Here is a 23,049-nt window from a genome sequence, read left to right on the forward strand (position 1 = left end):
CCCCAGGACTGACCCCGGGGGCACTCCACTTGATACTGGCTGCCAACAAGACATCGAGCCATTGATCACTACCTGATGAGCCTGACAATCTAGCCAGCTTTCTATCCACTTTATAGTCTATTAATCCAATCCATACTTCTTTAATTTGCTGGCAAGAATACTGTGGGAGACTGTATCAAAAGCTTTGCTAAAATCCAGAAATAGTACATCCACTGCTTTCCCCTCATCCACAGAGCCGGTTATCTCGTCATAGAAGGCAATTAGGTTAGTCAGGCATGACTTGCCCTTGGTGAATCCATGCTGACCGTTCCTGATCACCTTCCTCTCCTCCAAGTGCTTCAAAATGGTTTCCTTGAGGACCTGCTCCATGACTTTTCCAGGGACTGAGGTGAGTCCAGTCAAGAGTAAAAGTTTAGTTATTTCTTTGCATGTAATGTATAAAGAAATCTCCTTGAAAGTATTCCATTGTCATAAGTGTATTGCATTTATACAGCATTTGGAAACTTTAAATTACAGATACCCATTTGAGTAGAGTAGATATTATACTCATTTTATAGACAGAGAAACACAGGCACAAAGCCATTAAGCTACCAACCAAAATCCACACAGCAAGCCACTTGCAGAACTAGAAATATAATTTAGGACCCAGGGTCCCATATACTGGATGCAACAATACTGGCTAGAAAGCCTGAAAAGTCAGCCAACCAGGCACACTGGGAAAAATATGAGAGAAAAAACCTTTCCAAGCCAGCCTTTCTCACAAGTCTTTATTGTCAGGATTTAGAAGCAGGGAAAACAGCAGACAAAAAATAAAAAATAAAAAACCCTCATCTCAGAGCTCTCCCTGGTCTAACCCTATATCTCTGATTGGGCCCTCGGCCACATAACCCCACCCTTTACACCTGTTTGAGCATGCAATGCAAACAACTTTAACTGGAAGTTAACTTCTTGCTTGCCAGTGCCTGGCTAGAGCCTCTGCCTGTCCAATGCCTCTGTCTGTCTATAAAATAGAGAAGTAAGAACGCAAGTGGGAATGGAGCCATCACACTCACTGGGTCATCATCACAATCAGCTGCTTTCTGGATGATGACTTAGGTGGAATATAAGCCACAGGAGTTAGTGGGAGTACTGAGAAGCCAAGATCGTGTTTTCATTGCAAATACCATTAGTAGTAATAACATTTTTTTTAAAAGTCTAGGAGAAGAGACTGGAAAATATCTAATGCATACATGGAAATGTTTCCAAGGAGAATATTTGAATAAGTTTTGCCATCATCTCTGTGAAAGAAGATACACAATAAAGTAACAAATGTGTGGTCACCTTAGCCTATGGCTGCTCAGAACTTCATGGTGACAGCATAAATAGAACTAAAATCCTCCAGTTCTGGATCCCTAAAACTCAAGCTAAAGAAGAATCGCTATTAGGTGGTTACCATGACATAACAGAGCAGTTATGATTCTATCCAGTAGATGGTAGTGGTACACTGCTCATGCTGTATCTGTATTGTGGATATTTGGAAGACAGTTTCCAAATCTATCTATTCTGCCCTAAACTCACAACCCAAACATATGTAAAGGCTTCCACCTCTGCTCTCCTACACAACTAGGAAATTCTTTGGTAGGTTGCACTCATCCGGAGTTATTGACAATAGTTGTTGACTATACAAAAGCCAGGTAAATGGTCTCAATGTCAAGTATAACTGTCAAGAGAAGGAAGGTGAAAATGATCAAGATTTGTTTTCTTTCACAGTGGTAACTTCTATCATGAAAGGATGGAGGTAACATTTTGGATCTAAAAATTAGAGACCGCAGAGCATTATGTTGAAAGAACAAAAATAAATAATGGAATAAAGTCTAAAATAAATCATATTTCAAGTGACGTGTACAATGTATCACCCACACACTGCTGTTATTTTCCAGCCAGCAGTCCGAGGAGCTTCTCAGTTGAAACACTGGACTTCTCACTTCCCTAATGACATGGCAAATGGCTGCTTATCCCTAAGGACAAAGCAGCAGAGAACAGAAAAACAAGGGGCAAGGGTTTGTTTGGAAAATCCCACTTTTAAAACAGAGGTAGAAACTATGCCGCTGCCACTATCTCGGCATGCTGCAATGGCACAAATATGTCCAGGTGTGGAAGGGGGAAAGGAACAAGACAGTGGTCATGAGGTGGAATGTTTTATTGCAGCACTGTGATGGAGGCCTGAAAGGAGCCTTACCCAGATCCATGTGCAGCATTGCATAGTCAGGTGGCGTGGCCTTCACCTCCTCTGAAACACCCAGTATCAGTCACTGCTGGAGGCAAGCCACTAGTCTATGGTGAGATTCTTAAGTTTCACATGGCAAAGAGGGTCTTATTCTGAGCTGCTTTCTTTTCCCCTGGATTGCGACAATAGGCTGCTCAGTTTCTTTTTCATGGGGAGGTTTGTTGTTGTTGTTTTTAATGACTCCCTCCAACAAAGCAGTGAGATAAACCAAACTGTCCACTGGAAAAATGTTATACCAGGTTGGAGGGCTGTGAGATTACCAGTCAGACCCAATTGTATGTCTGTGCAGGGAAGAGAATAGGAGCTTTTTCCATGTTAAACATGGAAGTATCCTTTTGAGGGAGACCCTTGCAGTCCATCCCAGGAGAGAAGGAGCATCGTCACATCTTTACTTTCTGCTTGCAGCGAGGATTTAACTTAAACTTTCCCCTTCCTCCATTTGTAGCCCATAAGCTAATGCAATTTGCCCATTTACACACATGTACTCTGCCCCCCTTTACACACCTACGTAGATGCTGCCCCCTGCATATATGCCTTGATGCAGACCTCTCTCCCACACATTGGAATAGCCTCCTCCCAGACACGACAAACTGATGCAACCCCATACGCAGGTACACACAGTGACGCAGCTCTCCACATGTGCACTGATGCAGCTGCCCTCCCTACACTGACACAGGGCTCACCACATACACAATGACGTAGCATCTACACACAGACTTAGCCCACATGTTGGCACAAGCTCCCATACAGTCACATACACACTGACACACATCCCTACATAGTGCCTCAATTCCTGATACTCACACACACACACACACACACAGTCCTCAACATCCCTCTTTTTTTCATTTTGGTCCCAGAATGATGGATAAGATTTAACCCTCAAATTCCTGCTCCACCGGAGGCCTTGCCAATGAAATCTGCCTGTTTATACATAGGAGCGCTGTAACTTTGATTCAATATTTGAACAACGAAGTAGGAGACAAAAACTGCAGCTACAGCTCCCATTTTAGCCTGATTCCTCTGAGTCCAGGAGATTTTGTTTTTGTCATTTTAACCTGGTGGAAGTTGCACAGGAGATTTTGAACTTGGCTGTTTGTTACCTATTTCATTTATCTGAGAAGTCTTATTTGTCCCTGCAGTCGGCATTTGGGAAACCAGAAAATAATCATTAATTTCTCAGACTCTACTACTCCTCCCAGCAGGTTCACCTCAATTCTGCAAGGGCATTCTGACCACCTGTGCAGGCATTTGGGATCCCTAGAAGGATCAGAGGCAGAACAGGGCCAGTTTGTTCTTAGAACCTCAGGACAATTGTGGAGAAACAACAGAAGGATTTTATTATTTTTAAATTTAATTTTAAGTAAATTTAAGGCTGACAAAAGATACCAGATTGACAGCCATGGAGATGAATGCCTTCTGTTTATCCATGGAACAGATATGAAGCAGGCTGCATCAGAACATCCTGTTCCAGCATCAATTTGCATCACTCCTAACTTAAAAGGTCCCACCTATATGGGTCAGAGTGGAGTTTAGATTCCATGGCCCATTCTTTCCTTGGCCTGTCTACTGAAACTGCCAACTAATTCATGTCAGTTATGTAGGTAGGAATTTTCTGATGTGGACACTGGACAACAAACCTTCAAACTCATTTCATTCAAGGATCATGGAACAATCCTCAGATGTGAGTGATCACCAGTATCTGGAATCAGTAACTGGTGCTCATGACCTAGAGGTCCATTTCCCATGACCAGTTGCCTGAGCTAGCCAGTCCTCCAAATGTTTTATTATATTTCTTGTTATTTTTATTATTACAGCCTGTAGGGTGTAGAAGGCCATTTGTGGCATGCAGGTGCCTTCCACACCATGGAGGAGGAGAGCTGTAAAACCCCGGAATAGCCTCCACTCACTGTGCTGAGACGCAGGCAACAGTTAAGGTGTGTGATGAAAGATAAGCATTGATGAAAAGCTGTGGAGTGCTGGTGCTTCATTGCTGCAGATAATCTGTCCATCCTCTCTCCACTCTCCCCTATATCCTTCTTTCCTGCCTCTGACGCAGAGGGAGCTGCAGGGTTGAATAGAACCTGTTTGAGGTTCCAATTAAATCTTCATGGAAGCGGGGCATTCATATCCTCCCCAGATAAAAGGATAAATTCACTGGGAACAGCAGTTTCAGACCACAGTGCCACCACTGCTACGTCTAGCAGCCAGCTGCAGAGACCAAGATGTGTTCTCTGGTAAGAGTCCTTTCTTCTTTGCTCAGTGCAATGGATTTGCAATCTGTTGTTCTGGGAGCAGATTTTAAGATCTAGATTTAAAGGATGAGTTTAATTATATTTATTTTAAATTTTCTATATTCTTCCTTCCTTTCTTTCGAGTCTCTAAACTGTTTTCTTTCTTTCTTTCTTTCTTTCTTTCTTTCTTTCTTTCTTTCTTTCTTTCTTTCTTTCTTTCTTTCTTACGTAGATTTGTGCTTTTGCATTTGTTAGATTGCATACTTTACATTTGTTTGCTTGTTCTCATTTATCTTGAGGAAATAACCAAACGAAATAACCCAAGGTTCTGAGCCAACAACTGATGGGTGGGACTCAGGCATTAGGTTAAAGAAAAACAATGTTTTTCATAAAGAATTAAGTGTAAGGGTAGATGGCATTGTCCATGATTTCACAAATCAACAGGTGGATGAGGATGAACGGTAGTTCTGATCCAATCTCCAGACCCTTTCTTCTTACCACTCTAGTCTATGAGGTGACAGCTCTTCATATCAGCCATTTAGTATATTAATGATTTTGTTTGGTTGGTTTGGTGCCAATTAACTGCAGATTTGTAATTTATATATTCACCGTGGTGGAACAAGTAATCTTTTCTCAATGCATCTTAAGCCCTGATCTTAATTGTATTTGTTCGGTTTTTAAGTCTTGTGTTTGGCTGTGATGTTTCAATTAGGTGAAATGAAAAGAGGTGTAAGGGAAATGAAAAGCCTTCAAGAAACTTAATTTAATCTCCAAGGACCAAACGTGAAATGAAAGATGTGGAGATCACTACAAATAAGCTATCAGCTCAATATTTGCTTAGAGTCTTCTAAAGCCTTACAGAAAAGAAGAATTAAATGATGCCCTAAAGCCACAGTGGCTGATTCAGGAGACTGGTAATGGGTAATAGGGAACTTCACATGTAGAGGCTACAGTTTCAAATGTAGCACAGATCCACAGCTGATGGAAATTACTGTCACTTGGTAGCTGAGCTGGTGGTCCCAGTTCAGCTCCTAATGAGTGGTGCCCACGTCTCAAAAGCAGTTGACACTGCTGACCGCTTCCTGGCAATCTCAGCAGATAAGCCAAGGGCACTGTGAGGGCATGACCCAGAGGAGATTCCTTAAGAGCAGGGGTGGAAAGGGATGTGGGGACATTTGCACTGTTGCTGCCTATGCTGCCCTGCTGTGTGCATAAACCAGAGAACTTCAGCCTGACTCCTGAGCAAAGAACCATTGAAATGAGGCACCCGCTTGTCTTTCATTCATTCTTGGCAGAATCCAGCTGTTACTTTTTGTAATTTCAACAGATAATATCAATGTTTATTTTCAAGCATTTTAAAAATATTTTTATCTGTTCAATTGTTCCAAATTGCACAAAATTATCTTCTCAGCATTTTTTTTTCAATTTGTATCTACTTACATGTTCACAGTTGCAGGAAATTATGGGGAGAGGTCAGATAATTATTTATTGATAACAGACACTGAGATTAAAAAAATTAAAGCTTTATAACCATTAACACACAAATTGTCAACATCACATGTCAAAATATACAAAATAAATAACCGTACATCAAATTCTATAAGTGCTCACGCAACATTTTTCTTACTTTGCCTAACTCTAAATTTTGATTATTATCGATGGAAATATTTTTTCCCTCAGTTTGTTTGCATGTATAGGGTGAAACTGAAGTTTAATGACATTTACTGATACAAATCTAATCTTTCCAAGCCTAATTAGGGTATGGTCAAAAGCTCATTGAAGTCAATGGAAAGATTCCAGTTGATTTCTGGCCCTTGGATCGGGCTCTATGTATTTTCCTGGGTATTTTGCAGAGTGTCTTTCTTAAAGATTACAGGACATCCTCAGCCCTAAGAAGTCATACAGGAGTCAAAGACTGAAGCAGCCCTGCTGGGTTTCCAACAATGCCTCAAGCGGTGGAGTGCACCCCCTGGAGGTGGCTGAAGGAGGGAAGGGAGTCGCGGAAACTGGTTCTGGTGGTTGTGTTTGTCGCTCTGCTGCTGGACAATATGCTGCTCACTGTTGTGGGTACGTTAAGTGTGGGTGTGGGTGTGGGTGCAGGTGTAGGTGTCAAGGTATCCTCAATGCTGCGCTGAAGGAATTAAGACTCTGTAAATCTCAGTTGCAACTGCAGAAACCATAAGAGAAATGAGTTTAACTGGTCTCCATCCCAGGCAGTGATGCAGGTCTGGAGCCAGGTGCACTAGGAGAGTTGGGTGTGGGCAGTTTACCTGAAACCTGTCTCTAGCTCGAACTATTAACCTTTCATTAATTTCACACACACACACACACACCAGAAGTGCTGAATAAAATACTAACTAATCTCCTCCTTTAATTTTCTTCCAGTGCCAATCATCCCCACCTTCCTCTATGCAACAGAATATGAAGGTGCTAACAGCTCTGCTTCCCAGAACTGGATCATGGCAGCCCCCACAGCCTTTGCAGCTCCTCCCTTCTCCTCCATGTTCTCTTACTTTGACAACACCACAGTGACTGTCTCAGACGACGTGGCTGTCAACACCACAGTGGGGGTGAACAGGACAGAAAACAGCAGCCTGCCTCAGCTCTCTGAGGCCAGCCTGCCAGCAAAAAACAGCTGTGTAGATGGTGAGGCATTCCTCATGGAGGAGAACGTGCGCGTTGGACTGCTGTTTGCCTCCAAGGCTCTTATGCAGCTCATAATCAATCCATTTGTGGGTCCGCTGACTAACAGGTATGTCAGCCAGGCTATAAAAGAGTTTATGAGCGTGTAATGCAATGAACAAATTTGAGTCACATTCCCCCTCTAGTGGCTAGTCTGTTCAGGGATAGCAGCCTATTGCTGCTGCTAGCAAATAAAGTTACTCCTTCTTAAATAGTAGAGGTGTGTTGAAGTGCTGAAGGGCATGCATTTAAGCCTTGCCAGTGACCCATGTTTGGGACCATTATGATAACACAGTATGGGAGCTCACCAAAGCCATTTGTGAGCTAGACTAGCACAGTGGAAATATCAACATCCAATCGTCCAATCGTCCAGGAATTCCACATCTTTAAGAAAGCCAGCAAATTGCTTTGAACATGTGCATGACTAAGGAAATATTATTAGTGCTCCCTGGCCAAGAACTCATTTGTCTCAGGCCCTGCTCAATCCAAAGTACATGACCGAGTTAGGAACTGTGTACCAAGTTGAGCCGAGGGCATCAATAACTTGCATGATGCTCCAATGAGACTGAAAGAACTGAAATGTTGTCACACATTCTGTGTCAGTAGCTAGTAATCACAACATTTTGTACTTGAAGAGGGAACAGGAATTATTTTTTTACCCATCCTTGTCAAGTAAATAAATACTAGTGAGCAGGTGGCATTCTCACAGAGTCCACAAACTAGATATTGGGCCAGGTTTACTCCCTCCCTACTCCCTTAAATTTGTCTTTGCCTTTATTTTTAACTTAAATAACAACATCATCACATAATCCTCAGCCTAAAATTCCCCCGGAGCTTGAGGCTCCCAGGTATTTTCCCTGCAGGATCTCTCTGCCCTCTGCTTCAGAGAGGCGCCTGAGTTAGAGCTAATAGGACCCCCTGATCTGGCTGGCAGGATGGGTCAGCAAAATAGATCTGCATCTCTGTGCAGGGTCCTAGAACTTGTTACAATAATTTCACACACTTATACACACATTTATACTTATGCACACATCTGTAGAAACTAACACACACATTTGCACCCATATACTTTGATATAAATCCTCACACTTCCATATAAAAACACTCACTGACACATACTCATATACAACAGTGCACACATTCAGACTTCCCGGTACAAACACACATAGGTGTACTGATGCACACTCACCACACCCTTAGAGACACATCTATACAACCACACACACACAGCCTTGAATACATACTCGCACATTTATACACCTACACATACATATATTGTACACACCCATATTCCCCCATTCTCCTGCAGTCTCATACATACATACAGCATTTACTCATACATGTACACAGACATACACTCATTCGCATACATGCAATAATGCATTGGTGCTAAGATAAAGTCCTTGGCTTTAAACTCTCCTTGAGTTCTTGACTGTCTCCTCCCTTTTTAGGATAGGATACCACATTCCCATGTTCGCTGGATTCATCATCATGTTTCTCTCTACAGTCAGTGAGTATTCTGTTTCTCTACCTTTCACCGGGTAATGTCAGGTCTGTTCCAGTGAACCAGTCACTAATCTGCAATGAGGCCAGCATGGAGCCTTGGGATCCTTTGTCTGTGAATGTCCCAATGTCTGAGATATGGGAGGACAGCAGATTGGCCTACTCCCATTCTAGAAACATAGAGTGAAATTCAACAGGTGGTTTCCAGTGCTTGACAGCATTTGAGTTGGATGTTTGTTGCAGCAGCATTCCACTCTTCTTGGAACACCTCTGGGTGACCCCATCAACATGGTTACCATTTAAAGGCTCCAAAAAGGAGATCTTTGAAGAAGGTGTGTGGTGACCTCCCTTCCTCTGGACCAGAGGATAGTGAAACACACTGAAGTGGCCTTCAGAGACTGTAGGCCTGTGAGTGCATAGCTAAGAAGATTTGTGCAAGATGGTTTTAATTAGAGATGGGCTTGAAAAATAGCCCCAAATGCTGACTCTGCCTTTCTACTCCCCCACCCCCCCAGTGTTTGCTTTCTCAGGTACCTACACCCTGCTGCTTGTGGCTCGAGCACTCCAGGGCATTGGCTCATCCTTTTCATCTGTCGCAGGTAAATGTACTGGCTTATGGGAGCAGCTGGCAGCAAGGCAGATCTTAGCCAGCTACAAGGACTGATGTCCCAAAAGTAGCTTCTGGGCTTTGTCTGCTTTGTCTGAGCTTAAATGGTGCCTCTCAAGCAACCTGGGCCATAGAGAGTGAAAATTCACAGAGTGTGAAATGTGATGGTTCAGTTTGCAGAGCAGAGAATCACAGAGATCCTTCCTCCAGCCTAGGAAGCTCTCACTAGCATGCCCAAGCAAGCACCAGATAGAAGGAAGATTACTCAAGAGAGGCCCCAGGTGCTACATTGCACAGACCAGGAATCAGATTTCAGACTGTTCCGGGGGTGAGCTTTAAACTCTGTGGGCTTAGAATTCATAGATTCCATGGTCAGAAGGAAACATTGTGATCATCTAGTCTGACCTCTTGCATAACTTCCCCAGAATAATTCCTAGAGCAGAGCTTTCAGGAAAAACATCCCATCTTGATTTAAAAATGGTCAGTGATGGAGACTCCACCGCAAATCTCGGTAAATTGTTCCAATGGTTAATTATTCTCACCATGAAAAATTTGCTCCTTATTTCCAGTCTGAATTTTCTAGCTTCAACTTCCAGCCATTGGATCATGTTGTACCTTTCTCTGCCACACTGAAGGGCCCACTGTTAAATATTTGTTCTCCATGTGGATACATATAGATTGTAATCAAGTCACCCCTTAACCTTCTCTTTGTTAAATAGATTGAGCGCCTCAAGTCTATCATTATAAGGCATGTTTTCTAATCTTTTATCATCCTTGTAGCTCTTCTCTGAACCCTTTCCAATTCCTCCTCTCCTTTGCCACAATTTGGCACATCGCTCATGCAGACATTAAGGCATGGGCTACTCCTAAAAATTAAATCAACCTAGCAACATTGCTCAGGGCTGTGAAAAATGTCATGCCCTGTGCAATGTAGCTGGGTCAATCTATCCCTCCATGTAGGTGCAGCTAGTTCGAAAGAAGAATTCTTCCATTGACCTAGCTACCATCTCTCGAGGGGATGGATTTACTACACCCATGGAAAAAAAACCTTCCAGTGTTTACGCTCCAGTGGTGTAGCTGCAGCGCTGCAGGTGTGCCACTGTAGTGCTTGGAGTGTAGACATACCCCAGTACAGAGCATGGTAATACATAACACTGACTACAAACAGGATGAAATTAGGGGCCCAGGTGTGACATAGACAACTGAGCTCAGGTAGGCTGGAGACTGAAGTATCCAGGTGCAATTCAGACATGGGTCCTGATGAGATACTAGAAGCCTAACGCAACTTACCTCTGCTTCCTTTCTATTTCCAGGCCTGGGAATGCTGGCAAGTGTGTACACAGATGACTACGAGAGAGGAAACGCTATGGGGATAGCATTAGGAGGTCTGGCATTGGGGGTGCTTGGTGAGTAAACTTTGTTCCCAAAAAAATTTAGATTAGTGAGAACTCAGATGCTTCTTCAGCCATTAGATGCTGGTTTCCCCAAGTCCTTGCTCTGCCCCACTGTCGCACCTGTCCCCTAACATGCCACGCTGGCTCGTTCCAAAAGGCATGGCTGGTCTTTCCTCCTGCCATTCCCATGATTTAGCCCCATTTTTTCTCCTGTGCTCATTCTCTGGCACCGTTTTCTGCTCATGCTGGAAATTTTTCTCAGCAGATACCTGATCCCATGAAAATTGAATATAACTGAATATAAAATGCACCCTCCTCTTTCTCCCTGCCTCTTCAGTTCAATACATAATGAGAGGTGGGCAGAGTGCTGACATAATGCCACAGTTCTAATGCCGGCTTTCCCATGGGAGTCAACAGGAGTCTTTCTATTGGGCCTGGGGTCAGGAATAACTGACTGTTGCTTTGCTACTGCCAAAACTCCAGCGCACCCACGTACCCTTCACACCCATCGAACTGACCCAACCCTTTCCCTTGCAGTTGGGGCTCCCTTTGGAAGCGTGATGTATGAGTTTGTTGGAAAATCAGCGCCCTTTCTGATCCTGGCATTCTTAGCCCTTTTGGATGGAGGTGAGTAACCAAGTGTGCTGGCCAGTTTTGTCTTCACAGCTCTGAGTATCCACCCCCAAACTAAAACATTCAAGAATGGGTATCTGAGAGGAAACATCCCAGGGTTTGTATGGAGGAATTGACAGGCTCTATAGTGCTATTAGCAGCAGCAATTACTAGCACGGTTTTTTGTTGTGCATTCAGCACTGTTCACATTCAGACACTGACTCTGTGCTCACTGCCTGACATCTGACTTACAGATACCGTCAGACCCAGCTTCTCATTCCCCATATAACCCACTTGATTGCATCACTGGAGTGGGTAACAGATTCAGGGAAATGTGTGTTAAGAGCTCCATATGCTGGCAAAAGTGGCTACTCTGCTTAACAGACACTCCCGGTCAAGCAGAAAACAACTGAAAACAGGGTCTTATAGTAGCAAGTGATAGGCAACCTTAATGAGAGGCATTGATATCAACTCTGCCTATAGTAAGTAATCGACATAGTTAACTATAGCCATCAATACTGCTCTGCTTATAATACTCTGTCTCTTCATGCTGAGATAAGATCATTAGCATGGTGGAACAGACATCATGACCTAATTTTGTTGTTATTATAATTTATTATTTGTATTTGTATTGTACTTGTAGTGCCTAGAGGATCCAGGCCCCATTACTTTACACTCATATAATAAAAACATGGGCCTTGCCTCCAAAGAACTTACAATCCAAGTAATAGGGGCAACATTTTCAAAAGCACCCGAATCATTGAGAAGCCTACGTCCCATTTTCAAAAGAAATTAAGGGCATGTCTAAACAGCAAATTACTGCCTAGCAAGACAGGCTGTGAATCTCCAACACATCAGCTTGCCGCGCAGTGGTGTCCTGTGTGGACACGGCTACAGTGCAGTGAAAATCCCGGAGCACAACCATGCTCCAGGAATTTCATTGTGCTGCAGCAGTGTCCACATGGGACGTGACTTTGTGGCAAGCTGGTGCACTGTAGAGTCACACCCTGGTTTGCTGCACTTGCCGTAGAGACGAGCCGAGCCCTTAGGCAGGTGGGAGACTTTTGACAATGGGGTTTAGGCTTCTAAATCTCCAAGGGCATAATCTGGCCTTAAAATTCTCACTGATTTCAATGCAAGTTAAGTGCCTAAATATCTTTGCAAAGCTGGCCCTTAGGCCCCTTTGAAAATCTTACCCTACGTCTTTCCATCTCTAACTTCGACTGTGCTCTCATTGTGACTGCTCAACAAATGGCTCTCACCTTAACGTAGGTTGTTTGTATGGTTTACTGCTTTGTGTTTGGATAAAGCACTCACACTATAATGGCCTGATCCTGCTCTCACTGAAGTCGACGGGAGTTTTGTCGGAACAGAATTGGGGCCTAAAATGTCTCCCATCTCAGCAGATGCCCCCTGAGTATGTTGGAATTGAGACCACTGGCCCATTTCTGGGATCACTGGGCTTTGAGATACTGAAGGGGGGTCTACAGTAAATATGAGACAAGAGGTAATAATGGATGAAGGTGCCGTGCCAAGGGATAAGCAAATAATGGTCTTTTTCTCTTAGCTTTACAGCTGTGCATCCTGCAGCCCTCTAAGATTTCCCCCGAAGTAAGTACAAACGTATGAGTGTGTGATCTTGTGCTAGAGAGTGTGAACAATGCGGGCATGGATTCCCTATAGGGGAAGACTGTGTTGATGCACCCAGCCATAGAGCATGGTGGCACCAGGACATGAATGCATGGGAAAGGGACAGAGATGGCAGCTGGGAATGGTTACCTAGATGAGTGGTTAGTGCATTGTAACGTGTATTTAATAGATTCCTGGGTGATATTCTGATCTCAGTGACGTTCGTGTAACTCTGGAATAACTACATTTGCTTCAGTAGAGTAGTTACTCTCAGTGTCACTGAGAGCACAGTTTGGCCCTATTATCTGCCTTTTGAAACAGCCAGAAATTCAGCCTTCCCTGTGAAAGGTGCCCAATTCTTATGGATGTCCATAGGATGCCCTGTGAGAAACAACTGCTGTGCTTCCTGCTGCTGGCCAGACACACATGTGGATTTACCCAGTTCATGGCAACAGGGCTCCCTGCGTGCAGCCGCAGTTTGACCAGCGCTGTGCTCCATAGGCAGCCATTATACCAGCGATGCTCTCTCTGGATAGCTGGGGGATGTTCTGACCGGGCCGCCCAGAGGATTCAGGGGGCCTGGGGCAAAGCGGGGGAGTTGTGGCGCTTGTACTCACCTGGCAGCAGTCTGGGTCTTCGGCGGCATTTCTGCGGTGGGGGGCCCTTCAGTCGCTCCGTGTCTTCGGCAGCACTGAAGGGCCCCCCACCGCCGAAATGCCACCGAAGACCCAGACCATCGCCAGACCAGGGCTCGCGGGGCCCCTGCAGGGCCCGGGGCAAATTGCCCCACTTGCCCCACCCCCACCCCTGGGCGGCCCTGTGTTCTGAGCTCAACCCTGCTAGGAGTGACTCAGTGCTGATTTCGCTATAAGAATAGTCCATGAAAGGAAGATGCCAGGTTGACAGATCTGGGCTCAGGTATAAGAAGCTGACATGCTGGCTCTTTGAACCATGGCTAGGTGAAATGTTGAGAAGAGATGCACACACAGATACTGGACACTGACCTGGAAAGGGAAGCTCAGAAACAATCCCAGGGTGGAACCAGCTTTCTTAGCACATTCCCCATCTTGGCGCTCACAGGACAATGCCAATGTGCCTTTACACAGAAGGGCTGGCTGGCCACATGGGCCATGCAACTGTACACACACAGGCTGCCTCACAACCTGGACCATGCACTTCTACAGCATCTGGTTTGGTTTACATGCTTTCACTAGAGCAATACTTGTAACCCCCTCCCCCTTCCTTTCTGTATTATGCAGAGCACCAAAGGCACCCCCGTATTCACTTTGCTGCGAGATCCCTACATCCTGGTTGCTGCAGGTAAGGTGGGATGGCTGCACCCCTCACTGCCCCACAGTGCATCTTTACCTTGTTTTTAAGAATATTCACTGGGGGCTTGTGATGGAGTCATACTCGTAACCCATTAGCAAGATCGAAATGTGGGCTGTTAAAATTGAGTGTTTCCTGTTGTTTTCTCTCTCCCAGGTGCCCTGTGCTTTGCTAACATGGGGGTGGCAATGCTGGAGCCCACGTTACCCATCTGGATGATGCAAACCATGTGCTCCCCAAAGTGGCAGCTGGGTAGGTGCCTCGTTTCTCAGCCTTCTTAGTTACTGAACAACAATAATAGCCCACACGTGTTTAAACCACATCAGCTTGTAGAGGGTGGGGAAGGTGCTGGTTACTGGTGCTGCATGTTGCATGAAATGAAATGTATGCATCCACCTGCAAAGGATGAGTGCTCCCAGACCATTACAATGTAGTGTGATCAGAGGGACACTCATGGTCTCTGAATGGGGGTCACCCTGCTGTCTATAAATAAAAGTTAGAGAAGATTCCTGACTGAAGAGAGAGAAACACCAGGGACCTGATTTTCCCTGCACCTACACTGATGTAAATCAGGAATAACTGCACTGAAGTCAGTGGGGTGACACCGGGATGAGAGGAGAATCAGTACTCAGGTTGAAAAAAGAGAAAGGAGTCAAAGAAAGTGCTGTGCAGATGGGCCCATAATAATGCAACTCCCACACAGGAGAGGGGGCCTCTGGGAGCTGTCTCAGTCAGGCCTGACACATTCTCTGAGCCAAAGAGCTCAGTTACACCAAGCAATATCATCCTGTGAGGTAGAAGCTAGGTGATTTAGGATCAAATCTATCCTTAGGGTAAGGGGTGCCACTCCATTGAAATCAGTGGAGATGTGCCTGCTTACCTTGCTGCTGAATTTTGTCCTTTTCATGGCCAGACACTAGAACAGGGCTTAGCCAATTAGCAGGTTTCCCTGCTCAGTACCTGGGTCTGTGTGCTCAGCATACTGCTGCTGTTGAGACCTGAACCAGAGCCCAGCCTCTCTATGAGTATGTCTTCATTGCAGAATTATCGGCACCCGGGTCAGTCTACACTGCAGCTGGGGGCGAGCTTCCCGGCCCAGGTACATAGACTTAGAATCATAGAATATCAGGGTTGGAAGGGACCTCAGGAGGTCATCTAGTCCAACTGCTCAAAGCAGAACCAATCCCCAGACAGATTTTTACCCCACTTCCCTAAGTGGTCCCCTCAAGGATTGAACTCACAACCCTGGGTTTAGCAGGCCAATGGCTCATGCTAGTGTGAAGGGCTGGCTTTAGGCCAATTTGCCCGATTCCCTGGACTCGGGCCCCACGCCTTAGGGGCTTCGGTGGCATTTCGGCGGCAGGAGGTCAATTCGAATTGCCAATTACTGCACCTCTATTCAAGGCCAGCTTTATTAACTGCAGGGCCCAATTCGAGTCCCCGGTGGCGGTCCGGGGCTTTGGCAGCACTTCGGCGGCGGGGCGTCTGCTCCGGGGATCTTCAGCAGCATTTTGGCGGTAGGGGGTCCTTCCGTGCCGCGGAAGACCCAGAGTGGACCCCCGAATGCCGAAGTGCCGCCGAAGCCCCGGACCGCCGCCGGGATTCGAATTGTGCCCTGCAGTTAATAAAGCCGGCCCCGCTAGTGTGCTAAAAATAACGTGGATGGTGCAGCAGCGGTGGAGGCTCGGGCTAGCCACCCGAGCTCAGACCCCAGGGTTGGCTGGGTCCAAGCTCAGGGGGCTAACCCAAGCCTCTGCCAGTGCCACAATCTCAACGCACAATTTTAAGAAACAAGGCTATTTGCAGAGCCACAGGGAGGGACGCATGGTGCATACTAATTACTCACTGTCTAGGAAATGTGATAAGGAGGTAACATTGCCTACCTTCGGTACAAAAAACTATAAAAGCCAACTGACAGTGGAATGACCTTTGGGGATGCTCCAAGCTACACTTACAACCCAAATTGAATTTCAACCTGGCAGCAGCAGAGCTAATGAGAGCTGCTAATTGAGTTACTAACTAGTCAGGCAGGAGCCTTCATCCAGATAAGGGGCCATGATGCCTTGGCTGGAATGAGTGACTGAGCAGGAGTGGATGAGGTTAGCAGACTTGTCTCTCAGGGGCTGTGGATAGTGGAGGGAAGGGATAGTGCTTGGTGGTGGGAATGGAAGTCACTGAGCAATTCACTGGGGAATTATCCAGCGTCCACTGAAGATGAGTGGAATCTTTCCACTGACGTCAGTGGACATCTGATCAGGCCCTTGCAGAGGAAGAGGCAGAGATGGTGGAAATGGAGCCCAGAGGGATGCTAACCTGGGAACGTAAGAGAAAAACCCAAACCAAAACCTCAGCTGTAACCATCCCCAGAAAAGTTTGGATCCAAGCACAAACTCCTTGGGCTGAACCAAACTCTCAGTACAAACACCCCTTTGAACTTTGAATCTGGGTCCCAACTTTGCAGCCAGGGCACAGCTTCACATTTATAAAGCACATGGCAAAGCAGTGTCCCAGCTGAGCTGCCCCTCTAGACTGGATTAATACATAACATGCATTATTTGGGAAGGATCCCCCAACCCCCCCAGCTTCCAATTTTGCACCCCTTCCTGCCAGATTTCATGACCTGTGATCATTATTAATTATTTGTATGACTTAGTGCCTAGGAGCTATAGTCATGGACCAGGACCCCATTGTGCTAGGCACTGCACAAACACAGATCTACAGCCATTTGGCTCCTGTCCATGCCACTGACATGTCACTCCCAGGAAGAAACTGCAGAACAGCATAACCTCTCTCCCCTCATCACCCAGGGCTGAGTTTGCTGCAGAGGCCTAAAAGCCAGGAAAGAAAGCAACCAGGGCCAGGTCTCTCAGGTACCAGTGCTGAGCACTAGACAAAGGGGGTCTGATTCTCCACTCTGCATAGGGTACCAGTAACTCCCATTGATTTCAAAGGGAACAGCTGGTATCCTGCAGTAGGAGACTAGGTCCCAGGGCTGCTGAACAGCATCCCTCTTACAAGCAACTGTAGAATCATAGAACTATAACTATAAACTTGAAACCCAAGTGTTATTCATTCTTTGTTTCAATTTGCCTCCCCTTGTGTTCCTTGGGGAAATGGGAAAAGCTCAGACTTCCCCAGCAAACCTGCAGGGATTAACAATGCTTTATAACCTTTAAAAAAGAGGAAAGGAAATTAAGCACAAATCAGTGTGCTTTAATAAGGAAGTTGCCTTAATACACAGGCAAATAGAGGCAATCATGATTTAGTTACAGTCTGTACAGGAGAGTATATTAAAAATAAACAACTGGTAAACCAGCAGGATGGTCAAATATTTGATTTTAACTTAATTATAATCCCTGAGGTTTTTCAATAGGCAGTTTTTCTATGTTATGAGATGGAAGGGGGAGAATGAGAAAGAGAGAAAGCAATACAGAGTAGCAGGATGGCTTTATGGTTAAAGCAACAGTCACGCAATCTAGGTTCAGTCCCTGGTTTTATCACAGATGCCTTGTGTGACCTCGGGCAAACCACTTGATGGCTCAGCTTCTCATCTATAAAAAGGGGATAAAATCCTTCTTTTCTACCACCCTGTGTGTGTCTTGGCTATTTAGACTGCAAGCTTTTTGGGGTAGAGGTTGTCTCTCACTATGTGCACAATGCAGCCCTGATCTTGGCTGAGGTTTGCAAGCACTGCTGTAATACAGATATATACTAATAATAACCGAGAAGAATAGAGAAGCCATTGCCTTGTAAGGGCTAATATACATTATGCCTGGAGACTCTGCATTGGATATTCATTTGCCCTGTCTAATCTCTCCTGGCTCACATGGCCAATAGCATGTGATATTTGACTGATCGCAAGACTGTTCATGATTCATCACTGGAGCAGATTTAGACTCTATGGAGGCCGGATCAAATTGGACCTTGAGCTCTTCCATGCATTTACAAAGTGGTTATTACTATGAGCATCTGACTATGAGCCGTCTAGCACCTAAAGGGCTTGAGCTCTGAACTTCTTTGGGAGGTGGGAGGAAAGTCTGATGTCCTTAGGCAAATCTTCTCTGATGATCATGTGTATGTATTTGAGGCTGGGGCTCTTCTTTTGCAGGGATGGCATTCCTGCCTGCCAGCATATCTTACCTTATTGGCACCAACCTCTTTGGAGTGCTGGCCCACAAAATGGGGCGGTAAGTTGAACTCAATGGCTTTCAAACCTTGGTGTTCTTCCCAGCTGTCTCCAGAGCACCCTGCTGCTTATTTGTAATGAGGAGGTGACGCTACTCAGGGGAATGCCTGCCTCACACTACAGTGTGGTGGGGAGGAAGGGTAGCTCAATGAAATTAAAGGGCAGCAAATTTAGAAGCAACACAAACACTCTCTATTTCATGCAGCATGAAATTGGCCTATGGGACTCAATGCTGCAGGAGGATATTGAGCCAAAGACTGTCTAGATTTCTCAGAGAGGTAGAATAATTTTATGACCAATAATAATATTTATGGCTATGTAAGATAAGATAAGGTGATGAAATCTCATGCTTCAGGGTGTAAACTTCCTAAGTCAGGAAGTAAACATTCCCCCTCAGTGAGTAGCATTGCATAGTTGGTGCTGAATTAGATTGGAATGACCAATGATCTGATCTGGTCTGACAGTTCACGTGCCCTTGGGGGTTACAGTGCATCATGCTTTTCCTATCTTCTTCCTCGTTGCAGGTGGCTGTGCTCCCTGATTGGAATGGTTGTGGTGGGGATTAGTCTCCTTTGTGTAAGTATTGCAAGGTATTATGAGACCTCTCTGCAGAAGACTCATTGGAGATTAGGCAGGCAAAGCAAGAGCTTCATTGCCCCAGCCCTCCACCTGTGCAAAACTGGGTTACGTTGGGGCCCCCATCATGCCTGAGCTGACTTTGGGCATATCAGCCCAGCCCCTAGTGGAGTTTTTCCATATCAAGAAGCCAAGATAAGTTGTCTCTGCTCAAGGGATACCCAGCACAGGGTTAGCAGAGGATACTGTGTTGGCAGAGCGGTGGGTGAACAACAGGGTTGCTGTTAGTCACAATTAAGGGCACTGCTAGTGCTTTATGAGGATTCAAGACTGGAATGGAAGAGTGCCTCAGAGCAGGGTTAAGGTGCCCTGGCAAAGCTGTGTGAAGTAACACTGGTGCCCCATCTCTCCCTCTGTGGAATCTGTAAATGGGGAACCATCCTTTTCTTCAAAAGCCAACAGGACTCTTCTGGGGCACGAGGCACTGAATGGATTCTGGTGTTCTGCAGTATCCCAGGCTTAGGGCCAGATGTGTAATGGTATTTAGGCATCTAATATTGCAGATAGGCCTCTAGTGGGATTTCGCAAAGTGCATTAGGTGCCTAATGCCCATTTATTTTCATGGGAAATGGGTGCCTAAATACCTTTGACATTCTGGCTTTTAGTGACTTTTCTGTCTCATCTTCCTGCAGGTCCCACTGGGCCCTGGAGGCGTGAGAAGTGTGCTCACACGCCTGGCAGTTAGTTGGAACCCAGTGGCTGCATTACTGCGTCTATTCCACTAGTCATGTGCCCCACAAAGAAAGGCCTCTGGCCAAAGCCCCTCTGGCCTCCCTCATATCTTTTTTGTTTCCCCTCCAAGGTGCCTCTTGCGCAAAATATTTATGGACTGATCGGCCCAAATGGTGGGCTTGGCTTTGCCATAGGTAAGATGCCAATGCAACTAATCACTCTGTCCGAGGCAGTCCCAAATACCATAATCCTTACTCCGTGCCTTTGGAAGGCAGATGTCGCTACAACATACCCAATGGCTGGTTGCTGAGAGCCTCTAGTCCATGCTTGAACTCCCAGGAACCCTTATAACCTATAATATGCCCTATACCCTGCTCTCAACTACTTCCCTTATCACTCATCCTCTCCCAGCCTTGGTGGGAATGAGTCTGGCCAAGAAACAAGCTTGTGCTGTTAAGTGACCATAGAGCCACTAACACAGGGACAGCAATGGTGCACTAGGCCTTTCAGAGGCCACTGGATGGAGTTCAGTAGCTTGTCTCACCCTGAGTGCTGCTTTGATTAGCATTGTGTGTGTTGCACTCAGGAGAGACACTGAAAGCCCTAGATCCTGGAAAGACCATGGTCAGGACATCCGGGTCTCAGTCCCGGCTCTGCTGCCAACATGCTCTGTGGCCTAGGGCAAATCGTTTCCTTGGCCTCGTTCCCCCCCATTCTGTAAAACAGGGATAACAATATTTATCTGTCTCGCAAAGGGAGGTTGTGAGGACTAATGAAAGTGTAGTGCCCAGAGCGCCTTGGCTGAAAAGTGCGGGAGAAGTGCTGCATGCCCTTCTGTTTGCCTTTGAAGAGATTCACTTGGAGAGGGCAATGGCTGACCATATTATTTTTGCTTTGGGGGCAGGCATGGTGGATTCCTCGATGATGCCTATTATGGGATACCTGGTGGACCTTCGCCACACCTCTGTCTATGGCAGCGTCTATGCCATTGCTGATGTTGCCTTCTGCATGGGCTTTGCTATCGGTACGGATTAACATTTGCCTGAAAGGACAGCATATATGATGATTTACCAGTGTATGGCTCCATAGCATTAATTCACAGTACCCCACCTCAGTGTTGGCTAGAAGCAATTGGTATTAGGCATAGAAATCAGCCATGATACAGTAATTTTACAATCCATCTGTATTGACCTCTCCAATTTGGCAAAGGAGGTTTTTGTAATCTTGGTCTTTGTTTAACCCTTCCTTATATCCAGGTCCATCCACAGGGGGTGTGATTGTACGGGCTATTGGGTTTCCCTGGCTGATGGTCATTATTGGAGTGACCAACATTGCTTATGCCCCTCTCTGCTGGTACCTGCGGAGTCCTCCAGCTAAAGAGGAGAAGATTGTGAGTTGAATCCTACAGCATGTGGTCTTGATAATCCAGGGGATTTGCATGTGACTGGTGCAAATGTGTATAGAATATTGTATTCAGATCTGGGCACTGCAGCACCAGAAAGATATTAACAAATTGTCTGGGTGCTGGAGGGACTGACATACTAAGGCCAGGCTAAGAGTTAAATCTGTGGTACAGTGATCTTGTGGACAGGGAGTTGGCCTAGGACATGAGATACCTGGGCTCTGCCAATGGCTTGTTGTGTGACCTTGGGCAAATTACTTCCTCTCTCTGCGCCTGTTTCTCTTTCTACCTTGTGTCTAGCTTGATTGTAAGCAAATCTGAGGCAGGGAGTGTCTTGCACTGTATATTTTGTGTATGTCTTGCTTTGTGTTCCTAGCACAGCAGGGCCCTAATTTTGGTTGGGCCCTTTACTGTAATAGTAATATAATATTTCAGCTTTTTCTAACCCTGCCATGCTCAACTAGCAAAATATTCACTCATTTGCTCACGAGTGAATCCCAACCTCTGCCACTTCTGTCCGCTCAACAGAACAAACTCTTCTCTTGGGTTTTGGATAAGAAACCGGAATCCACTGGAGAGCAAACAATTTCTATGGTTAAAAAAACAAACCAAAATACTGCCTAAAATTTCCCTTGGCCCACAGTTTGTCATCATTGTGCAAAGTCTGTGTAGGGCTTTAGGTTATGGTAGATATTTGTAGATATGGTAGATAGTTGTATTAATTAATTTATTATTATTTTAAAATATTATATTATTCAATATTATTTTTCCCCCATTCCCAGGCAATTTTAAACCAGGAATGCCCCATGCAAACCAAATGCTACGCCACCCAGAAACCTCTGCGGGAATTCCCCTTGACAGATGGTAGTGATGAGGAGGCAGAGAGTGAGGAATAGCAGGAGCAAAGATGCAGCTCTTGCTCTGAAGCTGTGTCAAGTTTACAAAACCCCGGACGTCTTATCAAAGAAGACTAACCCAGACTCCTTCCTGACAGCCAACAAGATCCAGGAATCCTGGCTTCATTAATCTGCCATTCTCATGGCACTGGGTGGTCAGGCAGTTTACAGGAAGCAATTGAGAGCCAGGGCTCCTGGGTTCGTATCCCTGGCTATTCTCATCTGCTGTGTGAACTTGTGCAACTCATTTAATCTCATTATGTCTCATCTATGATAAGGGATTATAAGCAGGTGGGATCAGCCCATACTGTCCTACAGAAAAGCAGTCGTGTGGTGCAATCTACCCATCTGTGATATGTGGATAGTACCAACCTACCTCACAGGGGTGTTGTGAGGCTGTTAATTAATGCCTGTGAAGTGCTTATGCTCCTTGGATGAAAAGCACTAAAGGATAAAATACTATCTCCAGGGGATTTTCGTCTCTGGGGATCCTATTATAATCCCCAGCTTGGATTTTCTCTGTAACACCATGGAACCATCACTCTGCACCACTGTCAATCTGCCAATAAAGATACCACTACATTAATGTGCTCCCAGCTTGTATCAAGGTGGCAAAACAAACAACAACAAATCCTGTCTACCACTGTCTTGGCTTATGTGTCATGCATGCTGACTCCTCTAGGTGCCTCTTCTACTCCCTATTCATTCATTTCCTTTGGGAATTGATAAAGAAATTCAGGTAGAAATGGGGTGGAACCCACATGTAGAATCCTTATTATTATTTATGTTATCATATCGCCTAAATGCAGCAATTTCTATAGCAGCTGAGATCACTGGTCCATGTAGCCTTGTATCTCATCTGTGACAGTGACAATCACCATGTGCTTCAGAAGAAGGGACAGGAGCCCTGCAGCAGGCAAGTTTGGAATGAGCTGTCCATACAGGAAGCTCCTTCCTAACCTCCATCAGCTAGTGATCAGCTTATTCCTTGAAGCAGGAGG

General features: G+C 45.4%; 1 protein-coding gene across 1 annotated transcript; it reads left to right on the forward strand.

The window, feature by feature from the left end:
* Positions 1-6,443: 6,443 nt before the first annotated feature.
* On the forward strand, positions 6,444-22,507 carry SLC18A1 (solute carrier family 18 member A1). Its single transcript, XM_039525779.1, has 15 exons — positions 6,444-6,567; positions 6,886-7,252; positions 8,634-8,692; positions 9,201-9,284; positions 10,606-10,698; positions 11,224-11,313; positions 12,866-12,909; positions 14,187-14,247; positions 14,413-14,508; positions 18,365-18,443; positions 18,967-19,018; positions 19,881-19,944; positions 20,655-20,774; positions 21,007-21,140; positions 21,935-22,507. The coding sequence occupies exons 1-15, from the start codon at positions 6,444-6,446 to the stop codon at positions 22,046-22,048; spliced, it is 1,581 nt and encodes a 526-aa protein (XP_039381713.1). The 3' UTR covers positions 22,049-22,507.
* Positions 22,508-23,049: the final 542 nt, after the last annotated feature.

The sequence above is a fragment of the Mauremys reevesii genome, linkage group 2 (assembly GCF_016161935.1).
Source record: "Mauremys reevesii isolate NIE-2019 linkage group 2, ASM1616193v1, whole genome shotgun sequence".
Lineage (NCBI taxonomy): Eukaryota > Metazoa > Chordata > Testudines > Geoemydidae > Mauremys > Mauremys reevesii.

Bases quoted from the DNA above. Each gene is read 5' to 3' on its own strand.
- SLC18A1 (XM_039525779.1), top strand. From the start codon at position 6,444: ATGCCTCAAGCGGTGGAGTGCACCCCCTGGAGGTGGCTGAAGGAGGGA. The intron at 6,568-6,885 runs GTACGTTAAGTG...ATTTTCTTCCAG, and splicing joins TATGCTGCTCACTGTTGTGG to TGCCAATCATCCCCACCTTC. The intron at 7,253-8,633 runs GTATGTCAGCCA...CTCCCTTTTTAG, and splicing joins GTGGGTCCGCTGACTAACAG to GATAGGATACCACATTCCCA.